Source organism: Lynx canadensis, chromosome B1 (assembly GCF_007474595.2).
Source record: "Lynx canadensis isolate LIC74 chromosome B1, mLynCan4.pri.v2, whole genome shotgun sequence".
Classification (NCBI taxonomy): domain Eukaryota; kingdom Metazoa; phylum Chordata; class Mammalia; order Carnivora; family Felidae; genus Lynx; species Lynx canadensis.
In genome coordinates this window covers 192635970-192659171 of record NC_044306.2, presented here as the reverse complement: position 1 = coordinate 192659171, position 23202 = coordinate 192635970, and the positions used below count along the sequence as shown (strand labels likewise).

The window sequence follows — 23202 nt, the reverse complement described above, 5'->3', positions numbered from 1 at the left end:
CTCCCCCCCCCCCCCCCCCCACTGCCCCAGGTCAGAGCACAGAGAATGATCCAGGTCCCATGTGTCCGTTTTGCACCTGTAGTCTTTGTCTTTTGTTTTTATAGGGTAAGGGCCCTCCTAGTTGCGACACAGTTAGTGTCTTGACAGGCTGTCTCGTGGTGACCTTGTGCTTTCTTCTACCAGTGGGGACCAGGAGGCCTGGCAGAAGGGAGTCCTCTTTGCTTCTGGACAGAACTTGGCACGCCACCTGATGGAGACTCCAGCCAATGAGATGACGCCAACCAGATTTGCTGAAATTATTGAGAAGAATCTCAAGAGTGCTAGTAGTAAGACAGAGGTTCATGTCAGGTAATTCAGCATCATGTCAGGTACCCCAAAAAGAAACCTTGTGCCCATTAGCAGGCACTCTTCATTTCCATCTCCCCACCCAGCCATCAGTTGGTGAACATTCGGGTGCTTCTCTACCTTTTGGATACCATGAATAATGCGGCTCTGAGCATTGATGTCCATGTTTTTGTATGAACATATGTTTTCATGTCTCTTAGGTGTGTGCCTAGGAGTTGAATTGTTGGATCAAATTGTAACCGTTTAGCTTTTTGATAATTTGTATATCTTGTTTTGGTGAATTATTTCTATCTTTTTTTGACATAAGTAAAGAGCACAGCATGCCTAAGTTGGCATGAAATGAGAATCTCTGCCTTGTAGATTCCTAAATTGGGTACCAGAGCTGGTTCCTGGGCAGCCCTGTGTGGTCATCGTCAGCAGCTGGGCTGTGGGAGGTAAAAGCTACCCCTCCAGGTTCTGTTACCCTCTTGTGATCTCCCCATAACCCTGTAAGCAAAACAAGTCTGACCTTGGGGGAAATTTATGATTAAAATAAGTCAGTGGATATTTGCTTTACCTAGATAATTGTTTACTACCAGTGTTGTATCTCAGGGGAGCTTCCATTTAAAATATCTTCAGTACTTAGTTGTGACTGGAGTTCACGTTATTTGGGGAAATCCCTATGGTCTAGATAGAGTGAATAAAAATGTATAGTTTTTAGAAAATGCAGCACTTGATAAGACGCACTTGATAAGATAAAATCCAGAGCTTGATAAGATATTTGGAACAGTTAGCATATGTTTAATTTGTAGCAACATTTAGTCTCTCTATAAAGGTGTTTTGGCAAAGACTGTTACTTTTTTGATCTGAGGAGACACCAGAGCTACTTTGTGTCAGCGGATAGTGACTGTGTGGTTACACACCAGTGAGGGTGCCTCCTGTGTGCCTGGGAATTGGGCACACAAATGCGGATGGTGGTGGTCCTTGACCTCAAAGAAGTGAGGAGCTTATAGGAAGGAACAGGCAGGAAAATGGGGGTGTGCGGAGGATCCTGCCCAAGCAATAGTCAAGGAGGGTTCTGGGAAGGTTGAAAAGTTTGCCAATGAAAAGGGTGCCTAAGCAAAGTCTGGAGGTTCCTTGGAAATTAGCAGATGGAGAGAGTGGGGTGGGGCATTTCAGGTGCAGAAGCATGTGTTTGGTGGTCCCTTGGAAACTGCGGGGCTGGTGGTCCAGCCAAGGGGAGGTTCGGCCACAGAGGAGGTGGGTCAGGTCGGTATAATTCATTAAACTGAGGCAGCTGCATCTGACGGCTGTAGTGTGGATGGGTACGAATCAGAGAAATACAGACAGGACTTCCAGAAGGACAGGATTTTAACAAGGCATCAAGTACTGAGTTTGTGATTAAAAAATGCCCATGTTATACAGCCTTGCTGCTTTTGAAGTGGGTGTTGTTTTGTTTTTAATTGTCATCCTTCTGTCTTTATGTTCTTTTCTCTCTAGAGTCTGGCGGCCATCTCTCCATGACACAACCCTAGTTTAATAGTTTCTTTTTTTTTTTTTTTAATTTTTTTAACATTTATTTATTTTTGAGACAGAGAGAGAGAGCATGAACAGGGGAGGGTCAGAGGAAGAGGGAGATGTAGAATCTGAAACAGGCTCCAGGCTCTGAGCTGTCAGCACAGAGCCTGACACGGGGCTCGAACCCACAGACTGCGAGATCATGACCTGAGCCGAAGTCGGACGCTTAACCGACTGAGCCACCCAGGCGCCCCCCTAGTTTAATAGTTTTAACGAATGGAGAGTCAAGTGTGGGAGGAGCACTCCTTGGATATGGCTGTTTCTGCTTGGCCGGTAGGAGTGTAGGATTTCTCTCCTGGCCTAGTTACTGTGGCCAGAAATCAGTACAAAGCCCTTTGTATCCCTTGCCTACGAGGAATAGCGATATGGCGTCTGTTTTCTGGTTGGCACCACCATTAGATCATCCCCAGCGATCCCGTGTTTGTTAAATAATTACTAGTTTTCCCATTTCAAGCAGACATCTCAAACTGCAGTTGAAACCGTGAGAAATGGTGTCACAACATTGAAAAGATCAAATTCCAGCAATTCTAAAAAAGCAAAGAAAGGTGATACTTTAGTTCACTCATTGAAGTGTAGCTTTATGAGGGTTTTTCTTTGTTGTTTTCTTTTATTGGTTAGGTTTTTTTGTTCTTTTTTTGTGTGTGTGTGTGTGTGTCATTTTAGAAATACAAAAAATAAAGCAGTGGACCCTGTAACTGTTTTTAAGCACCATTTGTGGTTTCAGAGCCTCGCTAACTTTATCTTGCATTCAAACTTTGGATATGTGTGAGCAGATGAGGGGGAGCAAATCAAGTAATAAGCACTTACTGAGTCTGTACTGTTATCCGACATTGTATTACGCACCATGGATGAGCTCTCTTAGTAATTCTATAGTTAATCTTCTGACAGATACATCTTTGACCTCATTTAATAGATGAGGAAACGCTTAGAATCAAGTGATTGGCTCAAGAACATGCAGAAAGCAATTAGGAAGTGATCATTGAAGCATTATGTCGCACATTTTAGGAGTTTTACACGCAGATGAGCTTTTTCTAAGCTACTTTGAAATAGAGCTAACCGTAAGTGTGTTGACTTTTCACCTTTTCTGCCCTGTAGACCCAAATCTTGGATTGAGGAACAGGAAATGGGATCGTTCCTAAGTGTGGCCAAAGGATCCGATGAGCCTCCAGTCTTCTTGGAAATTCACTACAGAGGCAGCCCCGATGCAGGCGAAGCGCCCCTGGTGTTTGTTGGGAAGGGAATTACCTTTGACAGGTACCTCTTTATGCATCTTTGCTTTGTATTTTGGGGAATGCTTTGTGTGGACTTGTATTGTTTATGGAAAGTTTGCTTCAAAAGCACAGTGTTTGGTCAAATCTTACGTTACTTTAAATGTATTACTGTGTGTCAGAGACTCTGTTAGGCACTTTACATATGTCACCCCTGGTCTATCCTCTAGGAGTTAGGCAGACATTCTATAGATAAGGAAACCCCAAGTTGGAGAGATGAAATAATTTGCTCAGAGCCCCATAACTAATACCTAGTGTTGGAAGTCAAACTTGGGTCTGTCTTTAAAATGACTTGATCTTTCCACCATACACTTTGATTCTCCGTGTGGATGTTAAAGATCCCTCGTGTGGATGCAGGGATGCAGCTGTTTGGATCATACAGCCTCCTGTCTGCCCTGTTTCACGTTGCTTTGTTTAGCTGACCAGCCTGGCTTCCATTAATCCTGTTCAGCCGTAAGTGTTCCTTAGAATTGGAAACTGATTATTTCAAGCAAGCAGAAACTGAGGTGGAGAAGATGGCATGGGTATTTCCGGAGGAAGTGTTGGCTGCTGAATACTAGTTCAGAGATGCCAATTAAGCGTGAGAGTTAAAAAGGATTACGTGGCCAAAGATTGCGGTGGATAAAACACGTGAGATTTTCGTTTTGTTTTAACTACGGGACTTCTCAGGGCACAGGATGTAGCATTTTCTAAATTCCCTTCGGTGGGAATTTACTTCTCGTGGGACTCATGGTCCCTGGAAACTACTTTGGAAAATGCTGCTACGTGTCCATTAAATCTGGGTGTCTCCAGTACACGTGCACACCCATTCAGAGACTCTGGTACGTGAATGGAGTGTGCTGACAGGAGTGTGCTGGGCACGGTGACGCCCGTCCTGGGCAGAGCTGGCCGCCAGCAGAGTCTTCCTGATGTTAGCCTCCTGTGTCTTCTGCCCACAGGTCCACCTCCTCTCCTTTGAAGCATTGGGCTCCAAACGATCCTCAGTAAAAGATTCAAGCTCATACTATTCAAAATATGCACATTGATTTTTCAGTTCCATTCATATGCTATTGTCACTTAAGTGTTTATTCTAAAACACTATGGCAAGGAAGAATTAGAGCACAAAAGTGGTGCTGTGTTTAATGGTCTTGCCAATTGTGATGATTTTATATTGTCTTGGGCTCATATCTCAATGCAGTGTTAACGTTCAGTGTGAAGTTTATTGTTAATTCAATTCCATACTTGAGGGTTTGCTGTGAGAATTTTGAGCAAGGAGACCTTGGTAAAGTAGAAAGCTTCCTCGCGGGAGTGAGAGGCTCAGATAAGGATGGGAAGGGAAGGAGAGGGTAGTGCAGCAGGAAGTCGGGCAGGGGAAGGAAGGACGGTGGAGGCTGCAAGGCAGGAAGGACGAGGGAGCCCCTGGAGCTGACAGAGCACCTACAGCAGAGCCTCACAGGGAAGAGGACGCAGTGGCTAGAGAGGTTGGTGGAGCCGGGTCCTCCTGGGACCGGTGGCATTTTGGACTTGGCTCTAAGAACGGTATGAAGTAACTGAAGGGTTTCTAGCCAAGGCAAAGAATGACATGGGATTTATGTATGTAGTGAAATTCATCCTTGAAGTATTCAGTTCGAGGAGTTTAACAAATATGCATAGCCCTGCACCAGCCCCCGCTCCTGTGAAAACAGTATCCTTCCATCACCCCAGACACCAGCCTGGTGCATTTTGCAGGTGTCCCTTTCCCACCCCTGCCTCAGGCCACCAGTCATCTTTGTGTGGCTGTGGATGAATGTTTCTTGTTCTAGAAATTCATTCTCATGGGATCTTTTAAGTCTTCTTTCTTCTTTTCTTCTTTTCTTTTAAGCCTGCTTGCTTTCTGCATCGTGTCTGTGACATTCACTCATGTTGGCCACATCAGTAATTGGTTGCCTTTTATCACTGGGCTGTATTCCGTTACATGGAAACACCAAAGTATATTCGTTGTAACTGCGTGTTTCACTATACACAGTGACCGAACTTCTCCACAGTGGTTGTGCCATTTTGCATTCCTGCACACAGATCCAGCTGTGGCGCGTCCTCCCCAGCCTCTGATACTGTCATTCTTGGATTCTAGCTCTTCCTGGGGATGTGTGGCATAGCTCGGAGGTTCATTTTGAGTGTGATTAGTTCCCTAATGACTAATGGTGTTTAGCATTCTCACTGCGAGTATTGGCTGTTGGTATATCTTTAGTGAAGTGTCCAAATCTTTCGCCTTTTTTTTTATAGGACTGATGGTCATGCTGAGTTAGAAGTTTTTAAAACTATACATTGTATACATTGTTGTATTCTAGATAATAAACCCTTTGTGGTCAGTATTTGAAAGTATCTTTTTGTCCCCCACTCTCAGGCTTGCCTTTTCATTTTTTTAAGTGACCTCTTTTGAGGAGCAGTTTTAATTTTGACGAAGTGTAATTTATCAATTTTTACTTTTATACTTCATGCTTTTGTTGCCCTGTTTAAGAAATTATTGCCAATGCCCAGGTCTGTGTTTTCTTTTCTAAGTGTTATGGTTTTAGCATTTAAGACTATGATCCATTTTGAAATTTTGCATATGCTGTGAAAAGCATGGCGTTTTTTTTTTTTTTTCTTTCCATATGGATGTCTTTTTGTTGCAAACCTATCTCTTTGAAAGACTGTCCTTTCTCCATTGAACTACCTTGCACCGTTGTTAAATCAGTTGACCATATAATTACGGGTCTAACTCTGGCCTCTTTGTCATTTCCCCAGGACCTTGCAACCAAGTGTCTAATGAGTACAGCTCTGTCTTGAAATGTTGTAACATGACCCTCCAGTTTTGCTCTTTTTCAAAATTCTTTTGGCTGCATCATTTGCATTTACATATCAATTTTAGAATCCACTTAGGATTTTTTATACACACACACACACACACACACACACACACACACACACACACAGAAAACTTGCTGGGATGTTGGTTGAGATATTTTGTATTTTGGTAAGAATAGTCATTGTGTGGGTAATGAAATGAAGGGGGTAATAAGATTGACATAGGGAGACCTTAATATATAGGAGCTGCGGCAGACATCTCCATGACATGATGATGTCCTCACCAGAATGGATTCAATAGAAAAGAAATGGATGGATTTGAGAGCAGTCTAACAGGTGAGCCGTGAGAACTGCTGCTCTTTGGTGGTTACTTTGAACTGTAGTCCTATGAATGGAAGGTTGAGAAGGATGTGGCCAGTAGACAGAATGACCTCATGTACCAGTGTGTTTCCTTTGCCCCCATGGGGTTCTCCCAGGACTTCTTGGACCAACAGTGTATTTCTTTTCTTATTCTGAGCCAGTGGATCGTCTTTAATTCTAGGTGTAATTGACAGCCATCTAATTATCCAGAGCTTCTGAGATGAGTGAGAATTAGGACCTAATCTCTAAGGAAAGCAGACCTCAGTGCAGGGAATAGACTCTGGAACCGCCAGGTCAGGTCAGCAGCACATCTCAGAACTCACAGTGCGAGCCCCAGCTCCAGGCCCAGCCTGCAAAGCCTGTGGCTTCCGGACTCTTGCAGACTGGAAGCAGAAAAGTCACTAGGTAGTCAGAGAAGCCTGTTTGGGGCAGTAGTTTGGGTTTCTTGCCAACTGAAACCCATCTCGGCTCTCGGGTTTGAGCACTGTCTTTAAGGCTTCTGGGGAGCATCTTCCTCATGCCTCTGCCTGATTCAGGTTGTATTTTGCCATCAGCAGGATGGAGTGCACCTTAGGGGTGTCGGGAGGAATTGTCCTTGTGTCCTTCTGTGGCTTGCGAGGGATCCTCCCAGTCTTCTGAGCTTGTTGGCTTTTCTTAACAGTTTGTGACCCTCAGGTTCAATAAGTTGACTGACTCACAAAATTTGCTGAAAAGACACGTCTATGTGGGTGTCAGGAGCTAATGAGCTAATAACAGAGATGGGTTTGAACAGCACCGATTACATGACTTAGTAATGGCTCCACTGACACTGCTATGTTTCAATCAACAAGAAATAAAATGAGCCAGGACACCCATTTATGTTTTTATAAAGACTGTGATATCATCTTTTAAAATGTTAAGTCATTCAGATTCTCAATTTAGAAACTTGAATTTTCTTTGCCAGGTAGATGATGCCTCAGCTTATATATTCTTTCTTAAAGGGACGTGAGCCCTCTCTTTCGCCACTGATATGGCTGCTGTCCTTTCCCCCCACAGTGGCGGCATTTCCATCAAGGCCTCTGCAAATATGGACCTCATGAGGGCTGACATGGGAGGAGCTGCCACCATCTGCTCAGCCATCGTCTCTGCTGCCAAGCTGAACCTACCCATTAACATCATAGGTGAGGGGACAAGGGCGTGTCCTGGAGAGTTCTGGAATCCAGTCAAATGGCAGAATGGGCAGCAAACATAGTTTCCTCTAACCTGAAAAAAATCAGGAAATGTGTTTGTTTTTTTAAGATTTAATTAATAAACTAATTTAGAGAGCAAGCGAGGGAGGGGCAGAGAGACAGGGAGAGAGAATCCCAAGCAGGCTTCATGCTCACCATGGAGCTCAAGGAGGGGCTCAGTCTCACGACCATGACATCATGACCTGAGCCAGTATCAAGAGTCGGCCGCTTAACTGACTGAGCTTGACCAACAGCTGCCCCAGAAAATGGTTTTTAAATAGCTTTTCCTCAAGCAGAAGCTGGTAGCTAAGTGTCTTCTTGTCTGAACTGGTGGAGTTAAATGTGGGCCGTAACTAGAATTGAGTTTTTGTACTTCTGCAGACAGTGGTTAGCAGTCAGGGGCACCCAATGTGGGGCTTGTGACTTAACTCCAGTGAAAACCGCTCAGCAGTCTGGGTGGAAGAACACCTCCAGCTCATTCAGGGGTGGCCTCATCGGGCTTGTGGCCGATTACAAGGCATGAAATACAGAAAATGCCTGGGACACAAGAAGTGTTCCGTCCACAGCCACTCTTTGTGTCATTCAGGATGACAGACGCTGCTGGGGGCTCGCTGTGTCTCAGGAGTGTGGGGATGGCGGGGGAGGACTTAGGTTAACTGACTGCCCGGTGTCCCATCCGTGGTTTATACCAAGGGAAGGTGAACTTGGAAGTCAGGTCTGTTTCACATGTGCCTCCCCCGTCCTGCCAATATCCTCATCCTATTTTGCTGAACTTTCGAAAGTAAGTTGCAGACATATGCCAGGTCACCCCTGAATGCTTTGGCGTGTGTCTGTCTCCTAAGAACAAGGACACCCTGTGCAACAACAATACCATTATTTCCAGGAATTTGATACACAGTCCTCTAATTCAGACTTCCCAGTTGTCCACAGAAATGTTTATTTTGTGCACACAGGCACACACAAGTTTTTATTTTTGAAATCTGAGAGCCGGTTAAGGATCACACATTGTATGTGGTTGCCATGTCTCCAATTTTTTTCTATTTTGGAATCTTTTCCTCCCCTTTTATTTTATTCTTTCATGACATTGGCAGTTTTGAAGGGTTCAGGCTTGTCTTCTGATGGTCCACAATTTGGATTTATTTGGTTGTGTCTTCAGGATAGAATCAGATTAGACTCCTTGATAAGAACGCTACATGAGTGTGCACTTCCTGTTGCTGGTGCACATGATGTCATTTGGGTCACTGGTGATGCTAAATTTGATCACTTGCTTAAGGTAATGTCTCTGGCATACTTCTGATGGCCCACCAGTAGCCTCGGTCCTCGGGGGGATGAGTTTGGACCCGGCACATTCCATGTTCATTCATATATGCTTTTCCAATAGGTTTGGCCCCTCTCTGTGAAAACATGCCCAGCGGTAAGGCCAACAAGCCTGGGGATGTCGTTAAAGCCAGGAACGGGAAGACCATACAGGTGTGTGAGTGGAAGACAGCCCTCCCCATTCGGGTGTTCCTATAGGAATCCCCAGTGGCCACATAAACACACTTGAAGGGAAGCAGAGCGTGAGCTCCATTTAGAGGAGGGCGGTGTCTTTATTTAAGTGGCCTTCCATGCAGTTAGAAGTATTTTATGGGGAATTTTAAGAACATTTTCCCTGTCTTACTGTTCCTCCTATGTGCTATACACACAAATTACAAGTCTGCAGCAGGCCCTGTAGAGCACAGCAAAGCAGGAAAGCGAGAGCCGTCTTTACCTGTGCCATGATTAGCTTTTTCCGTTTTGGTGTTCAGGCGGGGCACACCGACCTGAATCATGGACTCTGCACTCCTGGTGATGTGGCAGTGGGTTCTCTGCTGGGGCACCTGCATGCATGCACGCACTGCCCATAATGCCTGGGCCTCTGTGTAAAAGTAGGGAATATAATATATATAAAGTTGCTTAAGTTGCAAAGAGTTCTGTCTGGAGATCCAGGCTGCCCTTTCACTGTAACTTTCTTAAACTCTTTAGCCTCTTTGTTTTCAGAAATCTTGAAATCTTCCTTTATCCTGTGAGAAACTTGTTGGTAAAATGGACCAGACATTTTCTATTTATTCTTGCTTTCAAAGCCATGAATGAGCGTTTGGTCATCAGCTCTGGTACAGGGCTTATGAAAGCATGTTTGCTCTTCAGATTAAATCTGTTCCTATTCTTTTTTTTTTTAATGTTTATTTTTGAGAGAGAGAGACAGAGTGCCAGCAGGGGAGGGGCAGAAAGAGAGGGAGACACAATCCGAAGCAGGCTTCAGACCCTGATCTGCCAGCACAGAGCCCGATGTGGGGCTCAAACTCACGAGCTGTGAGATCATGACCTGAGCCAAAGTCGGCCACTTAACCGATTGAGCCACCCAGGTGCCCCTAAATCCGTTCCTATTCTAATTGAAGTATGTTTTGATACTGAGTAACAGATGTCACACTGGCTTTTCTTACATTTAAGTTAAACAGTGTTGTATCCAGTTTTGATACTCATTGTTTGTGTTATCTTACCCTTTTTTTTTTTACCCTTCTCTTTGCAGGTCGATAACACGGATGCAGAGGGGAGGCTCATACTGGCTGATGCACTTTGTTATGCGCACACCTTTAACCCAAAGGTCATCATCAATGCTGCCACCCTAACAGGTCAAACAGCCTGCTTTTCCTACCTTTGTTTGAGGAAAGCCGTATTTGCTGGCATAGGGCGCACACGTTAACTCAGGGTGTGATTTTGCTGAACGTGGGCTCGCTCCACTTGCATTCAGACATCTTTCACCAGAGGAATCGTTCTGCAGCTTAAACTGGTTTGGACGTTGGATTTGTGGTTTTAAAACATCTCAGGCTATATCTCTTAAAAAAAAGAAATAACAAGTGGGTTATATCAGCCCACCCAGAGTGACATCTAAAAATGACACGAGATGTTTGTGGTGTTATTGCTGTTTGATACAGACCCGAAAAGGTTAGTGATAAATCCCCAAATCAGTAGCTGTTTGCGTTAATCATAACGTACCCGATGCCAGCTGAGTTTTCTGAACTTCCTGTACTTGACGTTACAAAGAAACAAAAACCTCGGAGGGTGGGTAGGGAGGTCCTCATTTAACAGGCGGTGTGGTGCGAAGCGTAAGCTCCAAGGCTGGATTTGGGCGTCTCCCACTTAACAGTCGTTCAGCCTTGGGCAAGTTACCTGACCCCCTAGAGCATCAGTACCTGGGACAAAGTGCATTTGCCTGGCAGATTGGGAGATAAGGAGTTTTTAGAAAGCCTAATACAGTGCCCACACGGAGCGGGCATTGGATGAAGGAAGGCTGGGACACCACTGTTGGGTAGAGTAACAAATTCATTCCCAAAGGGGTGACAGCAGACACTGCCTTGCTGCACAAAGCGAATGTTAGGAGTCTTTCATCCAGCAGTTCTCTTGCCGAGATTTGTTGTTTCTGCCTCTGTGAAGGTTAAAATTCAGACCATTTTTTCTCTTTCGGTTTTTATTCTTCTGATCATGTGAGCCTTTACTTTAGCAGAAATCAGTTCATGTTTTCCCTTTTATGTGACTGTAACAATACTGCATAGATTTATTTGCTGGGAGGCCTTTTTTTAAGCTAGCATTGTAGTATTTTTGTGGTCTTTTGTCTTTCTGTTTGATTTAGCAAACACGTGAGCTGAAGGGTGGAGGTGCTGAGGCTGGTGTTTGGGGGGTGGCAGTGAGGTGGGTGGTATAGTGCACCTTTCCTGTAAATGAGGAAGCACAGTCCCCCCCCCCCTTTTTTTTTTTGTCTAGTCTGAGGGTGAGAAAATTGGTCTCCAGTAACTAAGAGCAAGCTGATGGGTGAGCCTTTACACTGCCCAGATGTTGGCCCAGCGGAAGCTCCCCACACAGTGACTGGCCCCTTCTGAGTTCCAGTAGCTGTGATCAAAGGGGACAGTAAGAAACACTTTCCAACCCCAGGTTCATGGTGGGAGGAGGTACATAGTCTTCAGAGATAAAGGACCTGATTTTGAAACTTGTCCTGCATCTTAACAGCATGTGACTTTGAACAAGGCCTCAAGTTGTCTCATCTGTAAAAGGGGTATAATAGCACCCCATTAACAGGAGGGGTTTCTGTGCAGATGAGGTGAGATGATATAGGTTGATGTTACTGTCCTGCCAGACACTGAACCAATGTTACTATCCTTGAAAAGGTAGGCCCGTGTCAGACCGTAGGAATGTTGGAGTGTTTAGGGGATGACCATTCAGTCATGCTACCTGTTTTTATTTCATTTCATTTCATTTTTCTAGTGCAACTTTCTGATTTGGGATGGAGTAAGAGGGGTGACATCCTTGGAGCTTTGATGTTTCTATGAGACTATGACAGTTCTGGTAACTTGATCAGTTAGTACCTCAATAAATGGCTCCAAATGGGCCTTGGAAAAGAAAACAGAAAGTATGCCTCTGCTATTGGTAATTCTGAAATTGGTGATGGTACCAGTTCTGTAATTATGTAGAAAATAGATCACTTTCGGGGCGCCTGGGTGGCTCAGTCAGTTAAGCATACGACTTCGGCTTAGGTCATGATCTCATGGTTTGTGAGTTCAGGCCCCATGTAGGGCTCTGTGCTGACAGCTGGGAGCCTGGAGCCTGCTTCAGATTCCGTGTCTCCCTCTCTCTCTACCCCTCCCCTGCTTGCACTCTGTCTCTCTCAAAAATAAATGAACATTAAAATTTTTTTTTAAGGGGCGCCTGGGTGGCTCAGTCGGTTAAGCGTCCGACTTCAGCTCAGGTCACGATCTCGCGGTCTGTGAGTTCGAGCCCCGCGTCGGGCTCTGGGCTGATGGCTCAGAGCCTGGAGCCTGCTTCCGATTCTGTGTCTCCCTCTCTCTGACCCTCTCCCGTTCATGCTCCGTCTCTCTCTGTCTCAAAAATAAATAAACTTAAAAAAAAAATACGATTTAAAATAAATAAATAAATTTTTTTTTTTAAATTAAAAGAAAATAGATCATTTTCTAAAGTAGGTAATGAAGTCAGCTTCAGAGCCTTGATCTCAGTTGGATCATATTAAATATCTATGTCACTTCCTATTCCTTTAGTAGAAGATATCACATTCTTATTTGAGGGTTGGGCATCTTGTTTGAGAACTGCTGCTTGAGCTGGGATCTGAAAGCGGAGGCACCACTGGGTGGAGGAGGGAAGGAAGAGCATCCCAGCGGAGGGCACCCTTCACCTAAGGGCTTGTGGGGGCAATGGTGAATGGGACTGAGGAGAGCACAGTGCAGCTGGGGCAGGCACACAAGGCCGACATTCTAGGAGGTGCCAGACCCCGGCTCCACCTTGGCATGTTACTGGGTATTGTCCTGAGCCAAGTGCGGCAGGAAACTCTGGGACAATGAGATCAAGTTTGCTCCATGAAACTGGCGCCATCAGGGCTCATGCCGGCCGTGTGCAGAATGCACTGGAGAAGGGCGCGAGGTGACTGGCAGGCCAGCTAGGCGGTGAGCAGTGTGTACTTGCTGACTCTCGTGGATGTGTGAGTGCGTGTGTTAGGATGAATGTTGTCGTATCTGCAGGTGGCCTCAAAATAATCTGTTGAGCAGGAGGGGGTTGGGCGGGTGGGGGGTATAGATGAAACAAGCTTGCCCGTGAGTTGGTTACTGTTGATGCTGGTTAATGGGTATCTGTGCATGTAAGGTACTGTTCTCTTTGTGTATATTTGGACATTTCTACGAGGTTTTTGTTTTTTGTTTTAAAGACCATTATTACTGTAGTCCAGGTGGTGGATAACAGTGGTAACAGTGGTGGAAGAGAGCAGCAGATAGGTTTGAGAGAGAATTGGGAGGTAGAGAGTAACAAAACCCTGAAGGAACAAATGACCCAAACAGACCTGAGTTACCAAATGGCGTGCAGAATTATGGGTTTTTGCATATGGGTCACCAGTTTTTGTTTTAAATTGTCAACTGTTCAAAATTCCTTATTATTAACCAATTATTAATGTAGTTTACTTGTGATGTTTTGGGCAAAAGGTACAATCCATGCACTCATGGCACAGAGTAATCGGATACCAAAGTACTGCTCTCTTTCCTGAAGAGTCAGCTTATTCATGGCATGGGTGTGGTGATGGGTTGACCAAGATTAACAAAATGAAATGATTCCTCTAAGCTTTATTTCTTTTTTATGATTTTTTATTTCTAAATTTACATCTAAGTTAGTTAGCATATAGTGCAACAATGATTTTAGGAGTAGATTCCTTAATGCCCCTTACCCATTTACCCATCTCCCCTCCCACAACCCCTCCAGTAACCCTCTGTTCTCCATATTTATGAGTCTCTTATGTTTTGTCCCCCTCCCTGTTTTTATATTATTTTTGTTCCCCTTCCCTTATGTTCATCTGTTTTATATCTTAAATTTCTCATATGAGTGAAGTCATATGACATTTGTCTTTCTCTAATTTCACTTAGCATAACACTCTCCAGTTCCATCCACGTAGTTGCAAATGGCAAGATTTCATTCCTTTTGATTGCCGAATAATACTCCATTGTACATATATACCACATCTTCTTTATCCGTTCATCCACTGATGGACATTTGGGCTCTTTCCATACTTTGGCTATTGTTGATAGCGCTGCTATAAACATGGGGGTGCATGTGCCCCTTTGAAACAGTACACCTGTATCCCTCAGATAAATACCCAGTAGTGCAATTGCTAGGTCGTAGGGTAGTTCTATTTTTAATTTTTTGAAGAACCTCCATAATGTTTTCCAGAGTGGTTGCACAAGTTTGCATTCCCACCAACAAGGGAAAAGAGATCCTCTTTCTCCGCATCCTCGCCATCACCTGTTGTTGCCTGAGTTGTTAATGTTAGCCATTCTGACTGGAGTAAGGTGGTATCTCATTGTGGTTTTGTTTTTCCCTGATGATGAGTGAAGTTGAGCATTTTTCATGTGTCGGTTGGCCAACTGGATGTCTTCTTTGCAGAAGTGTCTATTCATGTCTTTTGCCCATTTCTTCACTGGATTATTTGTTTTTCGGGTGTTGAGTTTGAAAAGTTCCTTATAGATTTTGGATACCAAGCCTTTATCTGATATGTTGTTTGCAAATATCTTCTCCCATTCTGTCTGTTGCCTTTTAGTTTTGCTGATTGTTTCCTTCACTGTGCAGAAGCTTTTTATTTTGATGAGGTCCCAGTAGTTCCTTTTTGCTTTTGCTTCCCTTGCCTCCAGAGACGTGTTGAGTAAGAAGTTGCTGCGGCGGGGATCAAAGAGGTTTTTGCCTGCTGTCTCCTTTGGATTTTGATGGCTTCCTGTCCTATGTTTATGTCTTTCATCCATTTTGAGTTTATTTTTGTGTATGGTGTAAGAAAGTGGTCCAGGTTCATTTTTCTGCATGTTGCTGTCCAGTTTTCCCAGCACTATTTGCTGAAGAAACTGTCTGTATTCCATTGGATATTCTTTCCTACTTTGTCAAAGATTAGTTGGCCCTATGTTTGTGGGTCCATTTCTGGTTCTCTATTCTGTTCCATTGATCTGAGTGTGTGTTTTTGTGCCAGTACCATACTGTCTTGATGATTACAGCTTTGTAGTATAGCTTGAAGTCTGGGATTGTGATGCCTCCTGCTTTGGTTTTCTTTTTCAGGATTGCTTTGGCTATTTGGGTTTTTTTCTGGTTCCATACAGATTTTAGGATTGTTTTGTCTAGCTCTGTGAAGAATGCTGCTGTTATTTGGTAGGAATTGCTAAGCTTTATTTAAGTCAGAGAAGTGTGCAAATACCACAAACATGGAAGTGTAGGGAATCACTCATTGGGGTGTCATATGGCCACTAATCCCAACTGCAAAGAAATGGAAGAATGTGGGAAGTTTTGTTTATTGTCAAAAAGTTTACAAAACAGTGTATATAATTCTGTCTTCAAGTTTCAGTTTTTCGTGGGGGAGATGCTAACAACCGGTCCATGAAAAGCCACCACGCAAAGCTACAGTTAAGGATTAAGGAGCACCCTGGACATGCCTTGTGTTATAGGTAGCAGGTGCCACCTTGTGAAAATTATAGAATTTCCCTCATCTTCTGTGGTGTCTCCTCTGACGTTCCAGGAGTATCCTAGTACTGAATGGTACTAGGGTTGGCTTTTCCCTTCGCATAAATACTGAGCTCCTGTGTCCCAGGCAGAGTGCTAGGCCCTATGTGAATACTTAGGAATTAATGTGATCCCTGCCCCAGAGCTTGCAGCAGGACCAGGCAGGTAACAAACAAAATTGCCTGGAGCCAATACTGGAACCAGAGAAGGTGCCGCTAAGCTGTAGCATCTACTTGCGGTTGGCGTTCAGGAACATGTACCCACAAAACCCTGGAAATATGGATTTTTAACTTGATTTAAAAAATATATTAATGTGGGGTGCCTGGGTGGTTCAGTCAGTTGGGCGTCCGACTTCAGCTCAGGTTATGATCTCACCATCTGTGAGTTCCAGCCCCTCATCAGGCTCTGTGCTGACAGCTCAGAGTGTCTCCCTCTCTCTCTGGCCCTCTTCTTTCTCTCTCTCTCAAAAAAAAAACAACAAAAAAACCCAAAAAAAAACCCAACAAAAAAAACCACATATATATACGTGTATACATATATGTATACATTTATATATATATAAATGTAAGGGGTGCCTGGGTGGCTCAGTCGGTTAAGTGTCTGACTTTGGCTCAGGTCATGATCTCATGGTTCATGGGTTTGAGCCCTGTGTCGGGCTCTGTGCTGATAGCTTAGAGCCTGGAGTCTTCTTTGGATTCTATGTCTCCCTCTCTCTCTGCTCCTCCCCTGCTCACGCTCTGTCTCTCTCAAAAATGAATAAACATTAAAAATATATATATATATTAATGTAAAAAGAAAAGTCTTCCAAGGTGATGCAAATTTGTTGGAGAAGGAAATGAAGATGAAACAAATTAAGTATGGTAAAATAAGAACACTTTTTTTTAAAAGGCAGAGTCTTACAGCAGATGTGGTTAGAAATACTGAGGAATTAGAGATGCTTAAGTGCTCCATAAAAGGTAAATTATGATACCTGTACCCAGTGGACTTTTAAAGTCATTAAAACTACTTTCTAATGTTTGTTTATAAAAGAGGAATAAATATTTAAATTTTTTTTAAGTTTGTTTGAGAGTACAAGCCAGGGAGGAACAGAGAGAGGGAGACAGAGATAGAGAGACAGAGACAGTCCCAAGCAGGCTCTACACTATCAGCACAGAGCCTGATGCAGGGCTTGAACTCAGGAACCATGAGATCATGACCTGAGCGAAAATCAAGAGTCAGATGCTTAACCAACTGAGCCACCCAGGCACCCCAAGAGGAATAAATGCTTAAAGCATAAGAGGAAAAACACATATTTGGACATGAACACTATGGTCTTATGTTTTTTTTGTTTTTTTTGTTTTTTTTAAGTTTAGAAAAAATCTGGAAGGAAATATTTAAAATATATAATGGTTATGCTGAGGATGAGATTATTGTTGATGTTTGGTATTGTTTCCTTTTTTACGTTTTCTCTAATCACTGAAGCTGACTTCCAGTTGAGGAACTAGGAAGATCTTTAGTGTATACAGTAAGGATTTTCTAAGGTTACCTATTTTTGAAAATGAAGCATACATTAAAATCATATTAAAGACTGGACTTTTGGTTTGAGCAGCAGAGAAACACATCGTGCCCGAAGACGCTGAACATTGACCTGAGGGCTTATGTCTTGCAGGTGCCATGGACATAGCTCTGGGGTCCGGTGCCACTGGGGTCTTCACCAATTCGTCCTGGCTGTGGAACAGACTATTTGAGGTAGGAATAATATGTAGAGACTGAAATTACAGACATGATTAAATTATTATGATTAAACCTAAGTTATTCTTTCTTCAACCCCTATGTGACCTAGTGATTTTTTTGTCGCAGGTTTGCCTTTGAATTGAAAATACAACACACTCTATTCAATGTGCTTTGGGTTCTCTATAAACATTCCAAAATTATAATTATGATACCCCATTTCTCTTCTCCTTTTGTGGCCTCAGACTGATGTGAAAGTGACTCAAATACCACGGCCACCGTGTAGAATCCCCGAGGTAGGAAAGGTTTTGAGGACAGCTTTGTAAAGGAAGGGATAGCCTTCAGTGAATGCGTGTTGTGAGTCGACAGGGCTTGTCCTGGCTATTTGTGGGCGGTGTGAAGTATGTCTACTGACCGCTGTGCTCTGTGCCTCCTCCACACCCCTTCGTAGCCAGCCTGCCTCTTCCAGACAGCAGTCTGTCGCCCCTCCCCCACGCTGCCCCACTGCCGGTGGCTTTCCCCAGTCAGCACCACGCAGCCTCACTAGCCTGGCTGGGGGCAGCACTCCGCCCCGGCCTTTTGGTGACACCCTACTCTTAGCTTCTGTGACAATTTCTTCGGGTTCCCTTCTTCACTGACTTCTGTTTCAGCCTCCTTTGCCAGTTTTTTCCTTTGCCCCTTTGATGGGCGTTCAGCCCTAGGCTACACGCTCTTCCCAGGCTTCACGGGGAAGCCCAGCGGCTTCAGCGGGCACCTCTCTGCTGCTTGCTCCCGTCTCTCTCCTGAGCTCCAGACCCGGTGTATCTGCTGGGTAATGAGACAGCTCCATCTGACCCCCTCCTCTTTCAACAAGTAATGAATGGGAGCTTCCTGCGTGCCACTGGGGGACAAATACAAAATGTCTCTGAATACATTCTTGATACTTAAGAATTTGCCCTCCCCGCCCAGCACTTGGGACATTCAGCTCAGTTGTCTCCTGCCAGGCTGGAAAGGTGGGGGGACTCCCCTCTAGCCTGCCATGCACCCCATGTCCCTCTTTATCAAGCACCCACAATGCTGCTGTTTTGATTTGTTTTTAATTATTTTTTTAACGTTTATTTATTTTTGAGAGAGAGACATACACAGCACAAGCAGGGGAGGGGCAGAGAGAGAGGGAGACACAGAATCCAAAACAGGCTCCAGGCCCTGAGCTGTCAGCACAGAGCCCGATGCGGGGCCCAAACTCATGAACCGTGAGATCATGACCTGAGCCAAAGTCGGATCCTTAACCAACTGAGTCATCCAGGCGCCCCTTGACTTTTTAAAATTTAAGCTTCTTTTTAAAAAAAATCAAAGTTATATGTGTATAAACATTTAAATCCCAGTCAGCAATCTACAACAGTCTACAGTCTGTTTTTCCAGAGGCAGACACTTTCAACCCTGGGACTGATTCATCTATTTACTCATGTCTCAAAATAACAGCTTCTGTTGCCGCTTCCTGACTTTCCACTTTTGGGTCTTACTTCTGACCACAGTGTATTAAAACAGTCTGTGTATCTGTTTCCCCTACTAGCCTTTGAGCCCTCTGATGGCTCAGACATTAAATTTCTTTATATCCCCAACACCTGGCGGTGCTCTGTAGCGATTGAACGAGTGTGGTTTTGATTATGTGAATGAATAAGCTCACCTTGTCTTAGGCTCTGGTCTTCAGTGGTGCAGTTTCAGACATGTCTTTCCCCAGCACACTGAGGTGATGAGCATCACGAAGACTATTTCCCCCTAATCAGTCCCACAAAGCCTGGATGTACTGCTGGATACCAGATTATTGTAAATTGAAATCCATAATATTTGATGGTTTTAGCAGATATCCTACAAATTTGTGGGACATTTTACAACATTCCTGGTTTCTTTTATAATTCTTAAGTAAATCTTTGAATTAACTGAAATGATTCTGGACCTGGTTGTATAGTTTCCTGTTTTAGAGTAATAGGTCAGAGAGAACAGTTCTTTCTTTCCTGCATTGAATACATCAGTGCCATGAATTTAACCAGAACCTACTTCACGCAGTCTTCTAACTATTGTACCTATTTCTTCTCTAGGCCAGCATTGAAACAGGGGACCGTGTCTGGAGGATGCCTCTCTTTGAACATTATACAAGACAAGTTGTAGATTGCCAACTTGCTGATGTTAATAACATTGGAAAATACAGGTATATAAAATGAGCTATAAAAGTACACTTTTATAATCATTGGTTACCAAAACGATCACTTTAATTTTATGCCCTTTCACAGAAAAATATAGCCAATTTTCTTTTGATGCAGTGTTCATAAGCACTAATTCCTAATGTCTTTAATTTTCAAGGTGTTTTCCAACTGGTTCTCAAAATTTTGTATGTTTTCAAATCTAAAAGTTATTTTATTTTTTTAAGTTTATTTATTTATTTGGAGAGAGACAGCGTGAGCGGGGGGGGGGGGGGGGGGGGAGAGAGAGAGAGTGAGAGAGAGAGAGAAAATCCCAAACAGGCTCTGCAATGCCAGCACAGAGCCTGAAGCGGGGCTCAAACCCACAAACCCATGAGATCATGACCTGAGCCGAAACCAAGAGTTGGATGCTTAACCAACTGAGCAACCCAGGCACCCCTAAAAGTTATTTTAAATAAATGGTAAGGGAAAATGATTAAAAATAAGTGAATTCATTACCATGGGGAAGAGGAATCTGGAATTTATTCTTTACCTTAAAGCTGTGTCTGAGAATAAATATTCTGAAAGTGGTTTCTGGGTTAAGTTCTTAGTAGATCTCATAAGCTTGACTTTTGCTGTCTGCTCATAGGAGCTACTTAGCACGAATGGAGGATCTTAATGAAATGGTCAGTGCACATTTACATGGCATTAAACAATGGCTTTTGTCTTTCTCTTCAGGTCTGCAGGAGCATGTACGGCTGCAGCATTCCTGAAAGAATTTGTGACTCATCCTAAGTGGGCACATTTAGATATAGCAGGTGTGATGACCAACAAAGATGAGGTTCCGTATCTGCGGAAGGGCATGACCGGGAGGCCCACAAGGACCCTGATAGAGTTCTTGCTTCATTTCAGTCAAGATAGTGCTTAGTTAAGATTGTCTAAAATTTTTCAGTTCTCTTAAATGAGCAGTTGAGCCTCAAAATATTTTTGAATGAATGGATGAAAATCTTAAAAGAAACAAAGGATGGTATTTAAAAATGTAGAACAAAAGAAAATTTAATTATCTTGATTTTTTTCCGTTTTGAGTAGGGATTTATAAAGGTAAAGCTAATAATCTTGCTTGGCAATGACTTTTAAGATATTCTATAAATGATTACATGTTGAAAAACTACCTGAGGGGCGCCTGGGTGGCGCAGTCGGTTAAGCGTCCGACTTCAGCCAGGTCACGATCTCGCGGTCCGTGAGTTCGAGCCCCGTGTCGGGCTCTGGGCTGATGGCTCAGAGCCTGGAACCTGTTTCCGATTCTGTGTCTCCCTCTCTCTCTGCCCCTCCCCCGTTCATGCTCTGTCTCTCTCTGTCCCAAAAATAAATAAACGTTGAAAAAAAAAAAAATTAAAAAAAAAAAAAAAAAAACTACCTGATTTTCAGAGTAGATGTTTTTAAGTGAGGAGCAAAATGTATTTTAGATTTGTGATGCTAGGAACAAACTAAAGGTTCCTATGTACTTGTCAGAAAAAATAAATCCAACTTTTTATGCTCGCTGGTGTGGCTCTGGTATTCTGTATTACTGTCAACTCAGTGACAATTATAACTTGTCTCTTCTGGCTGTGTTATGTGAACTAAGTAAGTTGGGGCATAGTGATACAGTATTTTCTCCAATGTTAATGATCACTTTAGAGTACTCAGTGATGAGCTTATCAGTTGGTGAGGTAGGTACTATTATCCCCAGATTACAGATGAGGAAAACGAGGCACCAGAGGGAGGGTTAATAACATGCCAACAATGTCACCAAGCTAGTAAGTGAGAAAGCAGAGATTAAACACTAGGGGGCCTCTCTCCAGAGCTGGCATTCTTAATTGTTCATTACACTGTAGTGCTTTCTGTCAATACGGTGGCTTGAATAGATGTGGAATATATTTAAGTGAAGAAACCAGACCAAGAGGGGCACCTGGGTGGCTCAGTCAGTTGAACGTTCGACTTCAGCTCAGGTCATGATCTCATGGTTCGTGGGTTCGTGCCCTGCGTTGGGCTCTGTGCTGACAGCTCAGCGCCTGGAGCTCGTTTCAGATTCTGTGTCTCCCTCTCTCTCTGCCCGTCCTCCACTCACACTGTGTGTCTCTCTCTCAAAAATAAACATTAAAAAAAAAAAAAACACCAATAAAAGGAATGTTCATGGGTAGAGTATTGCTTATCACCTGGGACTACAACCAATCAACAAAATTCTACTTGTGCAGATTGAGGATAGAACAAACCTCTCCTCTTTTTTACTTTTTTGTATCTAGGTGAACAAATTACCCATGAATTGGATCTATCTATACCTTTTTTTTTTTTAAGATTGAACATTTGACAGAAAACATGTTTATTGGAGTTGTCTTTAATATTTAAGAAATGTGACATGTAAGAAGATGTTATGTGTCTTAAATGGTTTATAGAGAGGGAATGGGTATGGGAATGCACATTTGTGTTAGAATTAAAATCATGCAGGAATAGTGAGGAAACACAGGTGCCCCTGATTATCCATGTCCAGAAGGTACTTTGCCAGGAAAGATGGAAAAAGGTGGAACCACCACTTTGTGAAGGGAAACTAGAAGCATTTTGGTTTCTTCTAGGTGACTCAGAAGGTGAAGCAGGGATTTCATAGAAAGCTTTCTATCAAAGGCATTTTATAAAGAGAGGAACGACAACTCATGTGTTTATTAGAGCGTGGGATCCAAAAAGCATGGCTTAGCCCTGGATTCATGTGCTTATTTAGTCTGGCTGAGATGAAATTTAGCTGTCATTGCACATGCATCTGGCTGCCAGGTATTTCACAATACCTTTGCTCGTCTCAGAACCACGCTCTGAGGCAGGTGGTAGTACCCATGTCTATCAGGGAGGTCTAGGCATGGCTGCGGTGCACGCCAAAACAGTAGTGGTTTAGAATACGATAGTGTTACGTGGTAGCTGAAGTAGAGAACCCCCAAACTGAAGCGGCCCCATCCATGGCGGTTGGATATCCAGACTGGGAAATGCGAATCACCCCCCAGCCTCAAGTCTCTCTCACGGTCCCAGGTGGCTGTTGGGGTTGGAGACCACATGAGGATGGGAAGCGTTAAAGTCTTTTACTTTTGCAAAAAAGTGAAGTGATTCCCACTGTTCCGATGGTTTTTTTTTTTTTTTTGGTTTTATAAAAGTTATATATATTAAAACATTGATGGTAACATTAACTGGTTTATTTTTAAATAAATATTTTAAATTCTCAGTTTTAATAGGTAGACATTTTAGCTATTCTAAGTTTTAATTGAATACTGACAACCCATACAAACAAAAATGTTTGTCGTACTCAATAATATTGTAGAGGCATAAAGGGGTCTTAAGACCCAAAAAGAGTTTGGGAACTGCTGGAGTCCACTAGTTCCATTATGGTGTTATATTTTTGTTCAGTCAACAAACATGCCAGGCAGTTTTGGGTGTTGAGAGTACAGGTACACAAGACAGGCAGGCCCTGATCTCATGGAGCTTGCATTCCTGTTGGTGCACATGTGTTTGGTGACTTTTGTTAATGAAGAACAATGAACAAGGTCATTTCAGGTGATGCTTAAATGTTGTAAAGAAAATTAAGCAGGGTGAAGTGGCTGGGCGTGTGGGGCTAATTTTGATGGACACTGGGAAGATGACTTTTGATCTGAGACCTGATTCGCAAAGGGGAGCCTCTGCTTTTTCTGATTACTTGTGCCCTGCCTCCCTCACTCCAGCCCTACTGGCCTTTCT

General features: G+C 43.4%; 1 protein-coding gene across 1 annotated transcript in view; it reads left to right on the top strand.

Annotated features, from left to right (window-relative positions):
* The window catches only part of LAP3 (leucine aminopeptidase 3), a 28561-nt gene extending 7570 nt beyond the window's left edge, over nt 1–20991 (top strand). Inside the window, exons 6-13 of the mRNA XM_030314149.2 lie at nt 184–348; nt 2998–3156; nt 7368–7492; nt 8922–9010; nt 10089–10191; nt 17232–17311; nt 19372–19481; nt 20191–20991. Of these exons, the coding sequence (XP_030170009.1) occupies nt 184–348; nt 2998–3156; nt 7368–7492; nt 8922–9010; nt 10089–10191; nt 17232–17311; nt 19372–19481; nt 20191–20380 (1021 nt within the window). The 3' untranslated portion in view covers nt 20381–20991. The remainder of the gene's footprint in view (nt 1–183; nt 349–2997; nt 3157–7367; nt 7493–8921; nt 9011–10088; nt 10192–17231; nt 17312–19371; nt 19482–20190) is intronic.
* The last annotated feature ends 2211 nt before the right edge of the window (nt 20992–23202 follow it).